The sequence below is a fragment of the Mercurialis annua genome, linkage group LG7 (genome assembly GCF_937616625.2).
Source record: "Mercurialis annua linkage group LG7, ddMerAnnu1.2, whole genome shotgun sequence".
Classification (NCBI taxonomy): Eukaryota; Viridiplantae; Streptophyta; class Magnoliopsida; order Malpighiales; family Euphorbiaceae; genus Mercurialis; species Mercurialis annua.
Window position 1 is genome coordinate 45084054 of NC_065576.1, and position 13433 is coordinate 45097486.

At 32.7% G+C, this 13433-nt stretch overlaps 1 protein-coding gene across 1 annotated transcript; it reads left to right on the forward strand.

Annotated features, from left to right (window-relative positions):
* The first annotated feature begins 8417 nt into the window (after positions 1 to 8417).
* LOC126657248 (F-box/kelch-repeat protein At3g06240-like) lies at positions 8418 to 12337 on the forward strand. Its single transcript, XM_050351914.2, has 2 exons — positions 8418 to 9597; positions 12177 to 12337. Exons 1-2 carry the CDS (start codon positions 8700 to 8702, stop codon positions 12335 to 12337), a joined length of 1059 nt encoding a protein of 352 aa, XP_050207871.1. The 5' UTR covers positions 8418 to 8699.
* The last annotated feature ends 1096 nt before the right edge of the window (positions 12338 to 13433 follow it).

Here is a 13433-nt window from a genome sequence, read left to right on the forward strand (position 1 = left end):
TGGAGCCAAGAAAACCTGTTTCCTGTAATAGATCAAGTGTATACTTCCTTTGACATAAATTGAGACCTTTTTGAGATCTGGCAATCTCTAATCCCAGAAAAAATTTTAAATCACCCAAGTCCTTAATCTTGAAGCTGTCATGAAGATGTTCTTTGATAGACTGAATCTCAGAAAGACTATCACCAGCAAGAATTACATCATCTACATAGATTAGGAGGGCAGTAAAAGAAGAAGCAGTTTGTCTGATAAACAAGCTTGAATCTCCAGCAGCTTGTGAATAACCTTTTTGAGAAAGAGAATGAGATAATTTTGAATTCCATTCCCTACTTGCTTGCTTAAGTCCATACAAGGACTTTTGTAGTTTGCACACTTGATTAGATGCTGAAACAGAAAAGCCCTGAGGTGGTGTCATGTAAATTTCTTCATGTAAATCCCCATGAAGAAATGCATTATTAATGTCAAGTTGATGCAGGTACCAATTCTTAGTAACAGCAACAGCAAGTAAGAGTCTGACAGTTGTCATTTTGGCAACTGGGGAGAATGTTGCTATGTAATCAATACCTGCCTGTTGTGTATATCCTTTTGCAACCAACCGTGCCTTATGCCTTTCAATAGTCCCATTTGAATTGTATTTGGTCTTAAATACCCATTTACAACCAATTGCTTGCTTATCTTTAGGCAAAGTAGTAACTGTCCATGTTTCATTTTGTAATAGAGCATCCAATTCAGCTTGCATTGCATTTCTCCAACATTCATGAGTAATAGCTTCTTTGTAATTCTTTGGTTCAGGTGTGGTTGAAATAGAGACTGAAAAAGCTCTATGTGAAGGGGAGAGTTTGTCATAAGACAAAACAGAATTAAGGTGATGAGGAGTAGAAGAAGCATAAGGAGTTTTTATATTGCAATGATAGTCCTGCAAAAAGGTAGGTGCATACCTTGTTCTGGTAGATTTTCTAGTCTCAACTATAGGTGGTATAGAAACAGAAGTAGAATGGTTTGGGTCAGAAACATGCTGAAAAGATCCAGAATTGGATTGTGTAGGTGAATTTGATAGATTTGAAATGGCTTGTGTATCATTATGTGGTGTGAAATTTTGGGGTATAGGCAAATCTTCAGAAATTATATCAATATCATCAGTGAAAGATGTGTTCATAGCAGGATTAATAGAACAAATATTGGTAACATCAGAAAAAGCATTTGTTTGTGCCATAGCAGAAAATGGAAAAATACTTTCATAGAAGATCACATTGCGCGAAAGAAAAATAGTTTTGGTCTGTAAATCATAAAGTTTAAAACCCTTTGTAGTTGAACTAAAACCAATGAAAACACACTGAGATGCTCTAGCATCAAATTTTGAACGCAAGTTATTAAGTGTACTAGCATATGCCAAACAACCAAAAGTCTTCAAATTACAGAAAGTTGGAATGTTATGATTTAGAAGGAAATAGGGAGTGTTGTTTTGAATAATGGGTGAAGGGGTTCTGTTTATGAGATAAACTGCATGAACAATGCAATCTGACCAGAAAGAAAGGGGAACAGAGGATTGAAAACGAAGTGCACGAGCAACATTTAGGATATGTTGGTGTTTTCTCTCTACAACACCATTTTGTTGTGGAGTGTAGACACAACTTGTTTGATGAATGATACCTTTTGATTTGTAAAAATGAGGCATACTGAATTCTAGACCATTGTCACTTCTAATACATTTGATTTTTGATTCATATTGTCTTTCAATAAGAGCAATGAAATTTTGAATGAGACTTTGAACTTCAGATTTGAATTTCAGCATATAAATCCATGTATACCTTGTTTTGTCATCAACAATGGTAAGGAAATACTTGTGTCCATAATGAGAGCTTATTTTGAAAGGACCCCAAATATCCATATGTATTAGATCAAAGTTGGATTTTACAACTGATGTACTAATTGGAAAAGGAATTTTCTTTTGCTTTGCAAAATGACAGACTTTACAATGATGAATTTTTGGTTTTGTGATTCTTGAATCTATTGAATTCAATACATCCATTCTGGAATCAGAAAGGTGGCCTAATCTATAATGCCAGAGTTGAGAAGGTTCAATAAGAGGTTTGAAAGATTGATGTGAAGTTGTAGTAGCTGCAAGCTTGATTGTAGGAAAATGAGGTTTATCCAGGATGTATAATCCATGTAGCTTTCTAGCTAATCCAATCGTCCTCATTGTTTGGATATCCTGGATGAAACATATATCACAATAGAGGAGGATGTAAATCTGTTTTGTATCTGTCAATTGACTAGCAGATATCAAGTTGAAGGAAAAAGCAGGAACATAAAGGACATTTTGAAGAATGAAAGAGTCTGAAAGATGTACAGTACCAACATGAGTAACTGGAGTCTTTTGATTGTTTGGTAAGTTTACAAAACAGTTTGAAACAACTTTATATTGTTTAAAATAGCTCAAAGAGGAAATAATATGGTCTGTGGCACCACTGTCAATGATCCATTTTTCCTTTTGTGAACATGATTTTTCAAAACATGATAAAGACATTATACCTGATTCTTTGCCTATGGAGTTGATTGAAGTTGAGACTGTGTTGACAGATGGTGATGAGACATTTGCATTCTGCAGCAACTGCATAAGCTGAGAGTATTGTTCCTGAGTAAACTGCATACAATTTGTCATTGCAGAATCCATATTCAAACCCTGAGGTTCAAACTGATGATGAGGATCAGTTTTAACACTTTCAACTTGATTAGCATAGGAAGAATTCTGAGATTTTCCTTTTGGCTTATAGTTTGGAGGAAAACCATGTTTCCTATAACAAATGTCTATTGTGTGACCTGAATATCCACAATGAGTGCACTTCAATGTGCTATTGTTAAAAAATCTCTTATAATTTCCTTTCTTCTGAAAATTTCCAACAGCAGAAGTAGAACCAGCAGAAGTAGAACTAGCAGAAGTAGAAGAATTTGCCTTAGTATTGTCATTCTGAGTATAGAAGACACTTGGTTCAACAAGTTTTGATGAGCTGCCAATGACTTGCCTTTCATGTTGACTAGCTAAGGAAAAAACTTTGTTGAGATTTGGTAATGGATCCATAATCAAAATTTGAGACTTCAGTGTGCTAAAATTCTCATTCAACCCTTTCAAAAACTTTATCACAGCATCATTATCTCTATAACTCCTTATCTTTTCATAACCCCCACACTTACATTGAGGATCACAGCTACAACCTGGAATAGGTCTCAGATTGATGAGTTCATCCCACATTTCCTTCAAATGTGTGAAATACTCAACTACACTTAATGTGTTCTGCTTGAAATTATTCAACTCCTCTTGAATATCTGAAACTCTATATGCATCTCCCAGTGCAAATCTTGATTCAAGATCAATCCAAGCTTCCAATGCAGCATCAATCCATTCTATACTCTTGCTGATAGAAGGAGAAACTGAATTCTGGATCCAGGACATTACCAGATTATTGCTTCGTTCCCACACAGAATGCAGAGGATTGTCCTTAGAAGGAACAAAAATTGATCCATCTATCAATTTCATCTTGTTCTTGGCCAAAAGAGCTCTCTTCATGGATCTTGACCAGGAATGGTAATTAACACCATTCAACAAAGGTGTAACCAAAACAAGAGCTGGATTCTCATTTGGATGAATGTAAAATGGACTAGCAGGATTCTCTTCCTGTCTCCATGGATTTTGAGTAGCAGCGGTTGACATTTTTGCAAGAAAATTTGATCGCAAGAATCACAGCAATTCAAGGATTCTGGATCTGTAATTTGTTTGTGAAAAGAAGAAGAGAATCAAGTGATTATGGTGTGTTTGTTTCCCGAGAAAATTAAAGGGAAAGAAGAAAACAGTAACTGCCAAAAATATGCTCTGATACCATTTCAGAGAATTGAACAAATTGTAATCTGTTTTCTTGAAAATGAAAAAGAATACAATCTTCAGCTTTTATAGTTAGCTGGAAAACTAGCAGAAATAACTGCTCATGACAGATGTCATGATTACATTGGATAGAAATCTAACAAACTAATCACACACTTTACATCATTCTATAACTAACTCAATCACACTAAAAGGAGCTGACTTCATACACACAGCATCAATCCAGCTCATCAGTCCAGCTCAGCAGCAGAAGATATATCTGTTAATAGGCGTAGCCAGAAATCGAAATTAAGGGAGATAAAATAGAAAAAAATTCCTATAATATACAAAATTTAAAATTAAGGAGGTCAATATATAATAATTACCAAATAACATTATAAATGTTAAAAAAAATTATGTGACAAATTTATATTTTAAAAAAATTAAAAGGAGCAAATGCCCCTCTTGTCCACCATGTGCTCCACCACTGGCTACCATCATAAGGTTTTGAACTTGTACTTTCCATGCATATTCTCAAGTAAGCATGGAGTAAACTGTGAATAATTTTATTGGTGCTTTTCATCTTTTTTCTTAGGATTAATCCATTTTAAGGTCTTTAAATTTCTTTTTTAGTTTGTATTATTTCTGAACTTTACGTTTTTGGTTCATCTAGTACATGAACTTCCATTTGGTCTTATCTGATATTTGCACTTTGATTTTTTTTCTTCCTCGGATGTCAAACGGATGAAAGTTCTGGGACCAGATAAACTAAAAAATATAAAGTTGAAGGATCAAAGTTCAAATGGAAATTTAGGGATCTGATAAATTAAAAATCTAAAGTTCGGGGACTAGATAAGGCCAAATGGAAGTTTAAGGACTTGATAAACTAAAAACGTTAAGTTAAGGGACCTTAATGGATTAGTCCTTTTCTTTTATATTGTTTTAGTTGGAAAAAAAAATACTGCCACGGTGCCGCTTTGTCACTTTGATGATTTACATTTTACACACTTTAACTTAGAAATCACTATTTACGCCTCTGCGCTTAATTTTTTTATTATTTTTAATATTATTTTATCTTAATCAGTTTAAAATTTAAGCCAAATGTTGTAAAAAGTCAAACCTTTCACAAAAGTTTCACAAAATCCTGACCTTTCAATTTTGTCGATTTTGGCCAAAAACTGATTATTTGGTTTCACAAAAGTCCTGACCTTTCAATTTTGTCGATTTTGGCCAAAAATGGATTATTTGGTTTCATAAAAATCCTGACCTTTCAATATATGTGCATGCCACGTAGGCGCCACATAGGCAAATTGAAATCAAATTGAGAGTTGGCCACAATTGAAACCAAATAATCTATTTTTGGCCAAAATCGACAAAATTGAAAGGTCAGGACTTTTGTGAAACTTTTATAAAAGGTTTGACCTTTTTACGACATTTGGTCTAAAATTTCAGATCTAATTCTAAATTACATACATTCAAATGAGGCTGTCAATTATTTTACTTGATTTTCTGGCAATATCTGGCTTATTTCTCAAAAAAGAAAGCAACTAAATTTGTATTTATATTACTTCGTGCTCTATCTTTTCTCTACACCTAGAGAGAAACTTTCTCGGGAGCGGTCATTTGATTTTTTTTTAATTTCAAGCATACAAAACAGTGATTTTCAGCTTTTAGCCGAAATCATCGTCTCTATAAATTTATGTCTATATTTGTGTTTTTTTTTTATAAATTGTTTTGTTAACGAGAGATTTTTGTGTTTTTTGAATGTGTTTTTGCTCGTTCTCTGTTTTGTTTATGTAGATCATTGGCTCGTTTAAAATTTTTCAGTTTTTGATTAAATTTCAACTTCACATTCTTAATAATTTAAGGTTTTTCTATTCTCGTTCGAAGTATATTAGCAGCGAAACCGGTGGTTAATAGAAGTTACGATGGTCCGATGGTGGCAAAAAACTCTTAACACTTGAATTTATCATGTTTATAGTCATCTATCGAATTTGTATTTTTAAATTTCTATTAATGTTTCGTTTTTTTTATCATAGATCTATTATAGATTTCCATTATTTTTATTTTTTTTAATTTTAGTTTACGACGTATTTTAATGTTCGGGTGTAACCGTTTGCTTATCAATATATAAAACTACTTTTTGACACACACAAAGAGCAATTCTATTTCTCTGAGAAACAAATGATTACTGCAGCAAATTAAGATAAATGTTAACCGGATTTAACCGTATGCACACCTGAAGCATTATGGTGCCATATATATCAATGTGTCAACTATTCAGGATTAAATACTTTTTAGGTCACCGAACTACAGTCGACCCTCTAATAGTTAATATTTAATAAATTAATAATTTTAATAATTAATAAAAAATTAAGAGAACCAACTTCGTTCCACATCAGATAACTAATAATTCTATTATTTAATAATTAATAAAATTTTAAATATATTTTATATGAATATTAATTATTAGAGAGATTTTTTAAAAAAAATATAACAATTGATGATTTATTTGAGGCAATACTAACCTTAATTCATAAAGTGGAAGCTAAAATACCATCAAATTATGGCTTTTTTATTCGTTTGAGAAATTTTAAAGGAAGTTATTAGATAAACAAGTCAAAGTAAGTGAAACATCTCTAGTATAAAAAGATATTAAAAATTATTTTATTTTATGAATACAACTTCTTAATAATTATTTTTAGTTTGATATCAATTGATATTTTTTAAATTAAATATAAAATTATTTTTTTAAAATTAAGTGATTGTAAAGTGTATTTAGTTAGTTTTTTTTATAATATAATATTAATATTAGGTCAATTAGTATAGATGCTTTAAAATATTTTTTATATTTTATACAAATTCAATAAATTAATAATTCTAATAATTAATAAATTTTGATCCACCATGTGTATTAATTATCATAGGGACGACTGTATAGAGTTTTTACAAAATGGTTACCGAATTATAAAAAGTTATGAAATGGTTATCGAACTATAATTTTTTCACAAAACGGTTACCGAACTATAAAAATTTATAAAATGGTTATCGAACTATAGTTTTTTTACAAAATGATTACAGTAATATTATTTTTTTACAAACGGGTTACCATCTTAATGATGTGGACAAAGAAAATATGCATAATAAGATAATCTTTCTGTAAAAAAGTAACAATTCGGTAACCTTTTAAGGCGAAATCTTTGAAAAAAGTTTCACAAAAGTTTAAATTTTTCAATTTCATCCAATTTGTCCTGAAACGCATGATTTCGTTTCAATTTTGTCCAACATTCAATTAGCACATGCTTTTGCTGATGTGGCGTGCCACCATGCAATTATTAGGTTAAAGTGCAAATAATTTTTTAATGTTTCAAAAACTTATCAATTATATACTTATAATTTTTTTAGCACATTTCACCATCTTCTTAATTTAAATATCAATAATATTTAAAGTTAAAATAAATTAAAACTAAATCAAATTATTCAATCGTATCCGCCACCACCTTTTTTTGGCCACTGCCACCCATCTATGGCTGGAAAAAAAATCTGTTCAAACATTAAATAAATAATTAAAATTATTTTTTTAACATTATAAATAATTATTTATTTATATTAAATACTTTTTTAAACGGAGAAGACGAACGGGTGGACCGTACTCGGAAGTAATCAATGATCGTTAAAACAATTATTCGGTTCAGTTTTTACACAACCATACTCGGAAGTAATCAATGATCGTTAAAACAATTATTCTGGTCACTGGAAGGAAATGATATTTGAAAGGTAATCAAGGATTATTAAACATTCATTTTTTTAATCAAATTCTATAAATATATTTTTATTTTCAAGTCTCCTCTTTTTGTTTTGTTATTTTCTGACTCTTTTCCTCAACTTATCCACAATGATAATAATTAGCCCAAAATCTGTGCTGTTTATTCATTAAATTAGTAATATTCCTGTTTTATAATTAGGAAATTAAAATTGAGATAGATAGTAGTGTAAAATTTAAATGTTAAATTTATGTAATAAGTAGAATAAAAATTATTTTAAACCATTAGCTTGTTTATGTTTTGAGATTCGTACTTGTTTGAGGACCTGAGAAAGTAAAAAATCAAAGTTCAGAGACCTTAGAAAGCAAAAGATTAAAATTCAGAGATCAGCGAAAACAAAAGTAGAATTCAAAAATCAAATAATCAAAAAATAAAAAATTAAGGGACATTAAAATAGGTCAATCCAAATTTAATCAATAAAGCTCCTAATAATTCAGATTTTATGGATCAATATAATCTAACATAGCCTATAAAACGACGTTGTTAATTAGAAGCATTCAGTATCAGTTCAAGCTCAAAATAACTGTCCAAAAGAGATTCATTATAATTGTCCAATGTTAACTACCACTGACCTGTTTGAGCCAGTTTGGATACATTAAGTCTGTTGTTGAACCACAAAACTCATGAGGGGCCAATCAGGTCTTTAGCCAAAACATTAAGAGTATATTTGAACCCTTTTCTTTAAATATATAACTCAAATTTCCAATGCGAAAGCCTATTGTAGCTCTTCAATGGCAGCAAATCAATTAGGGTTAGGGTTTCACCTGCACTAGCTCTTGCCCTTCAATATTTTGACGCTTGTACCGGCGTTTCGCTTGCCGTAAGAATGAAGCAAACAGAGAAGATGTCAGAATACTTGCCTGAAGAGGTTTTAGTTCAAATATTAAGCAGATTGCCAGTCAAGTCCATCATAAAATTCACTTGCGTCTCCAAGTTATGGAATTCTATCATCAAAAGCTCTCACTTCATCTCGACTTTCTCATCAAACAAACATCGCCATTACATCATGTTGCGCAACTCGTATGCCTCTTACCAGTACTCTTTGCGTTTCGACAACAAAGATTTCGATGAGTACCTCAGTCCATCCACCTTTCAACCTAGCTAATACCTTCCATGTGCCTCTGGTTGGCTCTAGTAATGGTCTTGTCTGTCTCTATCGTATCTCCTTAAAACATTTCATCTATAATGAGTTCATTATCTGGAACCCTTCCATTAGAAAATCTGTGAGAATACCTGAATCTAATTTTTGTCTTCCTCTCTCGTCCCTCCAAAAATTATTTGGGTTCGGTTTTGATTCAAGAACCAATGATTACAAGTTGTTAGTGTTCTCAATTCATGCTATTAATGATGCGGTTCTCTATTCACTCAATTCGAATACTTGGAAGAAAGTCACTAACTTTGCTTACAAACAAAGAAAGACGGAGAACTGGGTGAATTATCCAGCTTTTGTCGATGGACGATTCTACTGGTTTATGGAAGCTGAGAAAAAGAATATGGTGTTGGTGTTCGACTTACGGAATGAGATGTTTGGAGAGATATCATTGCCTGAAGATTTGGAAGATTTGGAAGATGCTCGGGACACATATTTGAAAATAAAAGCATTTGGAGAATCATCTATTGCAGTCATCCATAAAATTTTAAGGGACGGCTTTTACGAGTCTGATATATGGGTGATGAAAGAATATAACAGTGGTGCATGGATGAAGTTAGCAACAGTTGGAAACCGTTCAGTAGGAAGTTCAGAGGTGATGGAGTTTAGAGATAATGGTGAAGTACTGGTTGGGTTCTATACTGGAGGACTAAACGTAGCCTCGTATAATTTAAAGAATGGACGGATCAAAAATCTGATAGCTTTGCGTAGTGTATATGGCTTTCATTATGCGTATAGGCATGTGGAGAGCCTAGCATTACTTGACAAAGGTGATAATATATTGATATCTCACTCCATGGCCATTCATTGTTGAAATCAAATATTTATATTTATTGCCTGAATTGTATTGTCAGTTTCTTATTTTCTTTTTTATGTTCCAGATTAGCTATATATTGCTACTGCTGTTTATTTTGATAGTGACTAGAGGGAGGACTTTCATGAATATCAATACAAAACCGGTTATCCAAACTGAGCGAAACTAAATGATCAGCTACAAAATTCGTTTCTCTGAAAAACATGCACAACACGGATTTCCCAATCTCTCCCTTATAACGCACGGATCGCCGCTAGGATATTAAAGTGTAACCCAGCCGAGTTGCTCGTATTAACAGCTATCACTACATTTTTATAATCAACTTCAAGAATTACTCCTCTCATTCGTAACTTCCAAGCCAAGAGGAGACCACGATAAACACCACGTAATTCAGCTTCAAGCACAGATCCTATTCGACTGTCATACAAAAACTGCCTATAGACACTGACCACACCAATCTCTGATTAACCCACCGGCCTTAGCAATAGAAGCAAATGAGATCTAAATATTCAAATGAGAATGCCAATTATTTTATTTCAATTTATGATTTTTTTTAGCAGAAATATTAATATGAGTAATTGGTTATATCCTTTCCAAACAATAACTCAATCTTAATGTTGTAAAGCGTATACTACTAGTCTTTTACAAGATTGAGCTACATTATGTGCTAACCTATTATCATTTTTATATGTATATTTTTATTTTCAATTCTTCTCTTTTTCTTTTGTTATTTTTTGACTCTTTTCCTCAACTTTATCCACTGTACGTGTGTTATCAATTACCCCAAATTTTGTCCTTTTTAATCAATAAATTAACAGTATTCCTGTTTTATAAATAGGAAAATATAATGAGTAGTGTATAATTTAAAACTTGTTCATGTTATATTTACGACAAGCCAATGAGTATTTAAAATTAAACTTTGACACAAGTTATAAGACATACAAATCAAGGGAAGCTTGAGCTGTAACACGAAAATAAGTCCAAAGAAGTCTATTATCCGTAACTTGAAATCGCGGAAGGATATAGATAAACGACTCCACAAACAATCAAAAGTGTTCTAATCCTATAATATAATGCAAATTCTACTTCATTTTGCAGAAGAAAGTGACCAAATACCTCTTCAGGAAATAAGTCTGTATGCTTTGAAAATATCCTAAGCCTTAGATCATTGTATCTGCAAGGGAAAGGGGAGAAAAAGTTCAAGAGAAAATCAGGAATTCACAACATTCAACCTATGTTGTACGAAAACAGAGATATTGAAATGGAAATTCTGAAACAGAAAATGGCGAAACTATTTTGTATAAGAAGTTATAGTTATAAGTTTCAAAGTTTCAGAAGGATTACTGGAAACGGAAATGAAAAGCCAAAATACAAGACTCGACAAGTTTACGTGCAACAGGGCATTCTACAGTGTCATCCACTCAATTGAAAATATCAATCAAATCAACACATGAATTAAGACAATGCTCAAGATGTAGATAATTGAGTCACTTTAAAAGAGAGAAGAAAAAGCATACGTTCCGATAAGATTGGTAATCCTTTCAATTGCATCCACTCTGTTCTGCGAAGCTTCCAAGTACCTATCTAGTTCTGCACGGGTCCTGAAATGATATAGAGAGGCTGTAGAGGAAGAAACTGAGACAAGACCCTTTCTACATAGAACTAAAACCTCTAGAAAAGGCTCTAGAATATGAGCAATAAGAATTTACCGGTACAAAAGAGAATAAGGTTGTCGCGGAAGGGCTGAGATGTAACTGCTCCATCTGGGTTTTTGATATTTGGGTGCCTCATAGGCACCCAAATTTTCATTGTTGTGCCTCTTTTGGAAGAGTGCCTGGACCCACATGTTCCGCATTCGCATTTCTAGAATGCGGAACATGTGGGTCCAGGCACTCTTTCGGAATTATATCTGAAAGAGGCACTGATCCGGAAATTTGGATGCCTTTGAGGCACCCAAATATCAAAAACCCGCTCCATCTTGAAGATTGCTGAAGACTTGCTTCACTAATCAAGTAGGTAGCAAGCAAAGGCCAATCTGGAACGGAATACGGTTAGCAAGCAAAGGCCAATCTAAACAATAATTGTTGAAGTCAAATATATAAATTTATTGCCTGAATTGTTTTTGTCAGTTTCTTATTTTCTTTTTTATGTTCCAGATTAGCTATTGCTACTGCTGTTTATTTTGATAGTGACTAGAGGGAGGACTGTCATGAAAATCAATACAAAAACGGTTATCCAAACTGCGCGAAACTAAATGATCATTGTCAAGAGTTAAAGTTCGTGTTTTAATTGCAAAACACGTTAAAGTTCATGAAACCCTTAATTATATGCTTTATGAAAACTTTTTGAATTGTATGTTTCTCGACATTTTGTTTCCGAAATGTTTATGAAAGTGTGAAGTTCTATATTTAAAATGTGTATTTGTAAAATATGGTTTTCATGTTTCTCGTTTGGGCATTTCGGTTTCAGCATTCGTCGTTTACTGCTATATATATTGCTAATTGGACATGTGTATTTGTTTTTCTCAGTCAACAGATATGTATTTCTTGGAAAAGCTGCTTAATTTGAAGGGGGGTGATGGCTTTGAGATGAATCAAGTTATTGTAGCTTTATGGTACATTATGGGTTTATGGCCTTTAATGTACAGCATGATTCTGCTTCCTACCGGCAGAGGGTACATTCAGTTTCCCTTATGAACAATGATCTTATGCAGCGTTTTAGTTTGGATTGATTACCCTGCATCTCAGTTGTTAGAATCTTTAGAGGGAAAAGTCATGATTAATTTTCATCTAGTATGATTTATAAAATTATGTTTTTTTTTGTATTAACTTATATTGCACAACTTGTCGGATCCTATGTTCTAGAGTTTCAGAATTCTTTTCCATTTCCGGACACTTCTGAAACTCTAAAACTTTATACCTATTTCTGTAAAAAAAAAAATCTTTCGCCATTTCCGTTTCATCGTTTTTGTGATTACATCTCCGGTGCAGCATATGTATTAGTAATAGATTGTACATGTGGTGACGGTCGAAATCCACCTGCATATGCTCTTCTTCCCTATTTTGTTCTTTGGAGACCACTGCCACCGCCTGTTGAAGAAAGTGAGCTTGGCAAGTGGTCTCTTAATATTCTAGACTCAAAGTTGACTGGCGGGGTAAATTCTTTTAACTTCGCCTTGGTTGATCTTCCATTTATTTTGATTACAATATATTAAGGATGCTATTAGATTGCGGTATAGGACTCTTAAATACAGTTGATGACTTCCAGAGTTCTAGTCATATCAATAGAAATTAAGATATGTTTCAGTAGGGTGAAAATGGTTCCTTTCTCTGTCAAATTTCGGCTCAGATTTTGTTAATACTCATGTGGAAGGTTAAGAAAGATTGTTTGCAAAAAAACATTCGGCAACTTCTACTTAATCAATGTATTGGCTTTGTATTCATCTGTGTTCTACTAAATGCTGTTTTCCGAGAGAGTTCTGTAATCTGTAATAGGATTAGTGTGATTTCTGCATGTTGCTGCTGATAGTTTATTTGCAATGAAAAATTCTTGAAATCTGAGTGTTTAACAAGGCTTTAGATAGTTTATTTGCAATGAAGAATACTTGAAATATGAGTGTGAATGTCATGGAATTTGAGTGTTTAACAAGAATTCGAAAAGCTGATGGCACATTAAGCAAACCTTTTCTGTTTACTGCAAACTCAGAAGGTTAGAAAGTGGGCAACCATATGAAAACAATGTACAGCAGCAGTAGTGTTTTCCTGAGCAATAAGCTTTTTTTGTTGTCTTGTA